This window comes from Vicia villosa, linkage group LG4 (assembly GCF_029867415.1).
Source record: "Vicia villosa cultivar HV-30 ecotype Madison, WI linkage group LG4, Vvil1.0, whole genome shotgun sequence".
NCBI classification, from domain to species: domain Eukaryota; kingdom Viridiplantae; phylum Streptophyta; class Magnoliopsida; order Fabales; family Fabaceae; genus Vicia; species Vicia villosa.
The window spans coordinates 143,188,329-143,196,706 of NC_081183.1; the positions used below are offsets into that span (position 1 = coordinate 143,188,329).

Here is an 8,378-nt window from a genome sequence, read left to right on the forward strand (position 1 = left end):
CAATATTTAATTTTAAATGTGTTAAATTTTTTTATATTTATATTGATTTAATCTAAAAAAAGTAAATGATATATATTGACACAATAATCATTCAGTTCACTACAAGAAATATGGCCTACGGCCACGCTAAATTCTTCCACAACTCAAAATTGCGGCTAAATATAAGCTTTGGCCGAGGTTTTCAAACCGTGGAAATATGTTTTGAAATATTGAACCCAGATTGTGAAACGGCGGCCTTTTCTTAATTTTCCACGTTTACAAAATGATATTTATATTTCTACCACAGTTAATAACCGCGGCTTATAAGTTTCACTTCAAACTGTGGTCGAAGCCCACAATTTTATACCCCGCCAAACTTTCCCTCTTTTATTTTTCACTTTCCCTCTTTTTAATTATTTTCTTTTCTAATTATTTTTTATTAAAAAAAAAGAAAATAAAATTGAAAAACCAATTCCTAACACTGTTTCAGTTTCTCTCTTCTTTTACTCTCATATCATATCGCTTCCCTCATCTCTTACCTTCACCTTCAATTTCAAACAAAGAAAACCTTCAGCCATCGCGCCGCCATGCCTCCGACGGCAGTCGCGGCAGCTCTAAACACAAAAACCAATGCAGAGATGATGAATCTCCACAGCGGCGATGAAGAAGACGATGGCGGCGGTACCGCACCTAGGTCTAATCTCCAATTCGTTTACATTTTCGAAATCCTCTCTCCCTTCTTCTTTCTAACCCGAGTGCGATTATTGCAGGAAATGGGTGGAAGGAGCCGGATCTGAAAGGGGTCGAGTGGAAATCTCTTAGAGAATCTCCAAAAAATCAAGGATTCTGCGATGTGAAGAACGAATCGAGCAACAAAAACCTTCAATCGGCGGAAGTGACGGTGGTGAGCGGCGGTGGAAAGCTTTTCAGGTGAGCTCTTCTTTCTTTTCGTTTTAGGATTCATTCTTTGGGTCTGCAAAGACTATGAACGAACATGGATAGATTTTAGGGTTTTTTGGAAATTTTTGTCAAAAAGCTGCATTGGAATGTTTGGGAATAGCTATAGGTTCTAAAAAACATTTTCTGCTCGGTGCTTAGTTTGCTTGTTTTTGTAGGATGCTGCTGAGGTATTTGTTCATCTACTGTGCTCTTTCAGAGAAGAGTCTGGAGGTTGTTATGCTCCAAAGATAAGTTCTTTAGCATACATTTTTGCTTCTAATAATAGAATTCTTACTCCAATACAGAGGGATTGGCAGAGTGAGCCAGAGAGATGGCACCGCCTCTATTTTGGACCCTTTGACGGGATTCTTTGTAGCAGCTTAACTTGTCAAAGTTGTTTGTCCCAGGTATAGGAGACTTTCTTCAGTGCAATCTAACAAACTTTTCCTCGTGTAGTTGATTGCATGCTTACTCTCTGGTTCTTGTTTGTAATTTTAGTCCGCCTTCATAAGAAAACTATGACACTCAAATCTGCATCTTTTGCTAATATGTATAATGTTTGAAATCATTCTATAACTGGCCATCAGGAGGACAGAGGACTATTGTTCAGCTTGATGTTTTTACTGACTTCCTGTTTTGGTTACTATTGTTGTATTTGGAGGTAAAAAGTAGTAGTGTAACATTACAGCCACTTGCTGAAACATCTTGGAAGAATTAATGCCGGACATTTGAAAATGGTCAGAAATACGAATATAGGAATTTGGCTATAGGTTGGCTTGACTTGGGTTGGGTTCCTCCATTTCCTCTCTTCGTTAAACCCTTTTCTCTCTTCCACCGTTTCTTCCTCTCTTCATCTACGAGTCTCCTCCATTAAACCCTAATCTTCTCTGTTTCTCCCTAAACTTTCTCTGCAGTAAACCTAATCATATCGAAACGAAGAACCGCACGTCGCCGGACAGGTCTTGTTTCTGTGCACCGGAGGTCCGGTCCTATTATTGTGCACAGCCGCTTGCATTGTTGTGCACCGCCGATTGCTACAAGTGTTGTTGTTTTGTTACGGTTGTATTGATGTGTGTGTTAATGTATTGTAGGGACCCGCATGTGTTGCTGCCGTTGTGTTGTTGTGTTTCTGTCATCTTCGTTTCTTCTTTTTCTGGTAAGTGTTTAGCCGCGACTCTGTATGTATATGAGTGTGAATGAAATTTGTGTGACTCTATATGTATGTACCGGTGATTGAATATTACTTTCGAATTCATGGTTTGTATGTTGGTTTCAACAATTGAATGTTGTATATATTAGATGTTATGTCTGAAAATTGAAAAGAAAAAGAGAAATAACTAAGAGTGTGGTTAGATTTAGCCTGTCAAGATGTCAAGAAAACAAGAGTTGGAATTGTTAGTTATATTAATAGCAAAATTAAAATTGCATTTTACAAACTCTGATAACTGTTCTCATCTTCTCAATCTTTAGAGGTTGAATTTGAATGGTGTGTGTTAACAGAACATCTTCAACTATTATACAAATACTCATGTACACAGAACTTTTCCAGCAGAACAAGCTCCCTCTGCAGAAACTTGTATCAAATTCAACACACTATCCTTGTCAAAGAGTATACAAGTGAGACGATATGTTTGTTGTATTAAAAACATAATTTGTAGGCTTTGAATATTAAGTGTTTTCAGTTAGATCTAACAAGTGAATTGCAGTTAAATTTGGACCTTGATTGGAGACCTTGAAGCTGATGTAGGAAATGAAGTGTTAAAGGTTGAAAAAACAGCACATGTTAATATTTAATATTAACTTATATGACTTTTGAAAATTAATTAACTCACCCTGTGCAGTTTGCTGCAAAGCCATTAAAAGCGACATTCGATAACAAGTTTTTTATTTTTTCTTAGTGATATTTAATTATTAATCACCCTTTTGCAGTATAATACTTTATGAAAGAGATTGACTAATTTACACATAAAGTGCTGGTGTTAGACCCTTTGATCTTTCAAGATTGATTGTTGGCTTTGATCCATGCACCGGGTCACCTTTTCTACACAATTGGAAGAAATCCAAGTTCAATACGTGAGTTTTAAGAGAAGAACTCAAAGGAAACTTCTGGGCATTGCTTGAAGTGAGTTAATTTGTTCCCTTGTGTCTTTTAAGGAAATATCTTATTTTATCATTTATGTAAGTTCTTTGCTGCAACTTGGGGAAGGTTTTTTTTCCTTCCACAATTTATAGGTGATGTCATTAACTGCTCTATGGATATATCCCTTTCTCATTCTTTTAATGTTGTTAATGTCCTATGAATGAGACTTTTCAAGAACTTCTTAGAGTGTATTTATTTATTTATTTGTTGGTAGGTACCTTAACAGAAACATTTGATTACAAATTAGGTGGAAGGTTGGGATGAATTAAAGTGTATTAGAAAGATATTCATATGTTTAATCTAGACTTCACATTACAATTAGTTTAGATGAGATATTGTATTACTTTAATGTGGTCCAACCATTCCCTAAATTTTGCTACAATACTACGTGTATCTTTTAACCATTAATAGTGTTATCAAAAAGATGTGAATGAGGTGGAAATACAGTTTTGACATGTATATGTATTTTATAAATTACAATTCTTTGGCACCAATAAAGAAATGAGTTCCTTTATAGTCCAGTATCACATCAAAGGTTTAAAATGAGATTAATATCTAAAGATATGCATCCATATCTAAATAAATGAGTTCCTGTAGTGAGCAGGGTATTGGAAATGGCATTGCTCTCGGTGCTGTTGTAACTACTCCTGAGATTGCAAAGGCTTTGACTCCAAGAAATTACTTTAACACCTTTGGTGGAAACCCTGTTTGTACAGCTGCAGGATTGGCTGTTTTAAAAGTAATAGAGAAGGAAAAGCTTCAAGAAAATGCATTTGTAGTGGGATCCCATTTGCAGCACAACCGAAGTGATGTTCAACTTCAAGTCCTTCTCACTAGTTTTCTGTTATGGGTTTTAGGAGGTGATGTTGCTGGTTTCTTAGACTGATGTGGTTATATTTTATTGTATGTTGTATAGATGACTGACATTCTGCTTTTAGTTTTAAGGCTTGTTTGGAATGGCCGATTTGAACATATTTGTCCGACTATTTGAAAGAGACTGGCAATTGCGGATTGTGAGGCTGAACTTGCAGCCATCTGTTCAGCAATGGGAGAGCGTCCGATGCATATTAGACAGGTTGGCTGTTTTAATAATCTTATCTGCGGATTTTTAGGTGGTTTTTACTATGGGAAAATCAAGTTTCCTCCAGAATATCCATATAAACCTCTTGGAATCAGGTGCTCTATTGTTGTTAGATGATGACCTTGAGAAGGTAAAATTGATTGCTCTTTGCTTGATTTCTCTTCATGATATTTATCTGGTTCAGTGCTTGACTGCTTGTTAACTTGTTATTTCCATATTTCTCGTTAATTGGTTTTGAAACACTTTCGTTATATTTTGCATATAGCCTCGGTTTTCTGGGCGTGGCAGGAGACCTTTTTTTCTGTAGTGGTTATTCCTAAATATGTATATTTATAATTTTTGCGAATATTTTATACAATTATTCCTAAATAGGTATATACATGTTTTTGACGAATATTTTTTTATAATCAAGAATTTTATCATATTAATATGATATCATAATTGAATACCATATATATTACAAATTGTTTTCCTTTGCTCGAAGAACTTCAACTCGAGAGAATTGCACTATTCTGTTATGAGAATAACTTCATTGATGAAATAAAGACTCTTTCGTTGAAACTTTCCAAACTCCGCAAGGTTAATCTCTCTGCTCATTCTTACATGAACGACTAATTGTTTTTCCACTTATTCTACAACTGTAAGCATTTCCAAGAGGCCATCATATTGGACTATTTTAAAATAACTATCGCTGGTATCATTTCTGTTCTCTGTGAGAGACCGAAATTCACGTCTTTACACTTTATCAATAAAACAGACAATTGTTCAAATTTGTTTGCCATTCTTAGAAACTGTCCTTCACTTACCAATATCAAAATGGAATACCCTTATCCATATATGCTAGAAGAGATTGTGGATAATTTTAATTCTTTAATGGTTGTAAACCCTCAATTAAAGTCTCTATGTTTGGCTAGCAATACACGGTTAAGTGATGAAAGCGTCATAGTCTTGGCTTCTATTTTCCCTAATTTGCAACTCCTTGATTTAAGTTACTGTAATAAGATATCTCAAGGTATTTGTCAAGTTTTAAAGAGATGTTGTAAAATTATGCATTTGAACTTAGTCGGCTGTTCAAAAGTGAACCTACTTGGAATGAGCTTTGAGGCTCCTAAATTGGAGATGTTGAACTTGTCACATACAGAAGTTAATGATGCAGAACTTCATGTTATCTCAAAGAGTTGTCGTGGGCTTTTGCAACTGTTACTTCAAAATTGTATTTATGTCTCAAATACGGGAGTGAAACATGTGGTAGAAAATTGCACTCGGCTAAGAGAGATTAGTTTGAAAGGTTTCTATAAAGTGCATCCTAATGTTGTTCTCTCAATGATATTATCAAGGTCATCATTAAGAAAAATAATTGTTCCACCACGTTATCCTTTCAACGGAGAGAGGTAACTCTTGAGTCATGAATGCCTTCTTTGTTAATATTATGAAACAATTATGTTAAAAGTTTGAACTCTCAAATGTAAAGTGTTTTTTATTTTCAAATTTACTTATGTGGAATAACTTCGAAAAAAATTGTGTATATGCTCATCTGTTTGTTCATGATATACTAGAATAGAGGATATATGATTATGTTATTATAAGCTTCTTTTTGCTGTGTATGCTACCAGTCAATGTTGATGGGTACATACATGCTTATGGCTTTTTTTATTTCCTATTTGAATTGAGTAAATAGTGTTGGTCTAGTTAGATATATTGCTCAAGTCTTTACAGTCATTGCACTTATGAAACTTCTATAACCAAAAAAAGTTGATCTTTGTCAACATCATTTGAATAGGTAGGTAACCAGTTAAGGATAATCAATTTGTGAATATCTTACCACATTCTAAGGGTTAATGGCTAGCAATAAGGAAAATTGCACTACATCCAATAATATTGGAGTAAACATTTTGAGAGCTCAACATAAACGTTCTGGGAGATACAGATTGGAATGCGAATTATCTGAAACAGGCTGATCAAGTTCCACCAAATATCAGAAAGACAACAAGGTTCCTCCAAATTCTTGCCACTAACTAACAAAGCCCCATGAGATGCGCTAGACTTTCCTCCTCCGTCAAACAAAACACACAAGTTAAGTCTTTACTTTTCGACAAAATTCCCCTCTTACACAATTGGTCCTTAGTCGGAATGCTATTGAGAAGAATCCTCCATCCAAAGATTTGCACTTTAGACAGAATCATAACCTTCCATAAGTGATTAATAGCGTTCACCACATCCGTGGTAAGAGGAGAAACAATTAAATTCTCGCTAAAAAGCTCGAAACAAGACCTTACCTAGAACTCCCCATCGATTTCTTTCAACCATTCAAAAGTGTCCGACGCGTTTTTGTCCAACGCCAAATCCTGAACCGTTTCCGCAAACTCCTGCCATATGCAGGGTAGAATGCTGCTACTGTTAGCGATAAGGGCTGTGAGGTTCCACCTTCAAACAGTCCCTGTCCGGCTTCCCACGGCCGCAACACATGCGTGTTCATCAACAGCTCTCAAGCCATATTCGGGAAAGCTGGGCCGATTGGCGATATTGAGCGACATAATTTTCAATGGAAAATGAAAGATTTGAGGGAGAAGTTTGTCGAGGTCGCAAGAGACCCGCGAGAAGTTAACGGAAGTGAGGTTGGTAAACCTTTGAACGAGACGAGGGAGGAAAGGTAGAGTACGTTGATAGACCGTGAGAGAGAATCGAAAACCGCTGGTGATGGAGAGGAATTGTTTTGAGACCAGTGAGAGACACCTCAAATACTCGTCATCGCAGTTGAGAAATTTGAAGATAAGTTCCCAACACTCATCAAGTAAATACGAATCAGTTTGAGAAAACGATTCTTGTGAAACTTTGACACAATTTCTCTTATTTTCATAATGTAGAATTCTGCGTTTAATTCTCATTTGAAATTAGGGTTTAGTTTAGGGTAAAACCTTTTTTTATGTAATCAACTATTGATTACTTTAATCGGTAGCCTATTTTTATGGGTAGAATTACAGAAATGATATTCTTACACCAAATCTTACACCTACACCGTATGTACGGACGACACTGTTCATGGACGGACGACATTGTTCATGTACGGACGGATACTATTCATGTACGGACGTTTATTTTTAATACTTGGACGTACATTAACCAATTTCATTACCGCATTAACCAAGTTTTTACACTGCGTTAACCAAGTTTTTACACTACTAAAAAATATTTTTAATACCTGGATGTTGCATTAACCAACTTTATTACTGAATTAACCAAGTTTTTATACTGCATTAACCAAGTTTGGTGACTGCTAAAAATTATTTTTAATACCTGGAAGTTGCATTAACCAACTTCATTATTGTATTAACCAAGTTTTTACACTGCATTAACCAAATTTAGTGACTACTGTAAAATACTGTTGGGTGTAAGTATTGGTGTAACAATTGGGTGTATGAATAGCATTACTCGTAGAATTAACAATAATAAAAATTTATACTATTTATATTTTTAAAATATAACTTTTATCAAATACACTACGAAAACCATTATTTTCATCACTTATTTGATTTTGTTTATTAGACTTTTAACTTAATTGTAACTTTTATGATTACTTGTTGTTTCCGTCTTAAGTTTCAATTGGCGTGACATGTAATTTTTCTTCTGGAGTTTCATCCTTATTTCCCTTTGTAAGTGTGGATGAGAACTTTGGTTCTCTTTTTTATATATGATCATTTTTTCATATCATTAATCGTTTTGATACGGCACAGTAATGCATTGAGACAATTCTCACATTTTGTTTGGTCTCTATTTTTCAGCCATATTTATTGAATAAAGTGAGGATTACAACACCCAAGAATGACATTGAATGAAGTGAGAAATGAAATCCAGGAATGACACTGGAGAAAAGGAATCACGATCCAAGAATATCATTGAATAAAGTGAAGATCACAACACCCAAGAATGACATTGAATCAAGTGATAAATGAAATCTAGGAATGGCACTGGATCACGATATCCAAGAATAACATTGAATAAAGTGAGGATCACAACACCCAAGAATGGAATTGAATTAAGTGATAAATGAAATCCATGAATGAAACTGGATAAAAGGAATCACGATATCCAAGAATAGCATTGAATAGAGTGAGGATCACAACATCCAAGAATGTCATTGAATGAAGTGAGAAATGACATTCAGGAATGGCACTGGATAAAAGAGATAAGACATCCACGAATAGCATAGGATGCAAGAGACAAATTGAACATCCAGGAATA

At 35.3% G+C, this 8,378-nt stretch overlaps 1 protein-coding gene across 24 annotated transcripts; it reads left to right on the forward strand.

The window, feature by feature from the left end:
- Positions 1-457: 457 nt before the first annotated feature.
- LOC131595358 (uncharacterized) lies at positions 458-7,596 on the forward strand. Of its 24 annotated transcripts, none has more exons than XR_009281822.1 (8): positions 458-660; positions 750-909; positions 1,095-1,149; positions 1,224-1,325; positions 2,010-2,074; positions 2,419-2,535; positions 2,625-3,040; positions 3,656-4,330. XR_009281822.1 is itself a non-coding variant. In XM_058867699.1 (6 exons), the coding sequence occupies exons 1-6, from the start codon at positions 640-642 to the stop codon at positions 3,866-3,868; spliced, it is 510 nt and encodes a 169-aa protein (XP_058723682.1). In that variant the 5' UTR covers positions 458-639; the 3' UTR covers positions 3,869-4,330. The 24 variants fall into 24 exon arrangements, 2 of the variants coding, with proteins under 2 accessions (XP_058723682.1, XP_058723680.1); XR_009281823.1 differs by having other exon boundaries at positions 2,457-2,535; XR_009281819.1 differs by having other exon boundaries at positions 2,389-3,040.
- Positions 7,597-8,378: the final 782 nt, after the last annotated feature.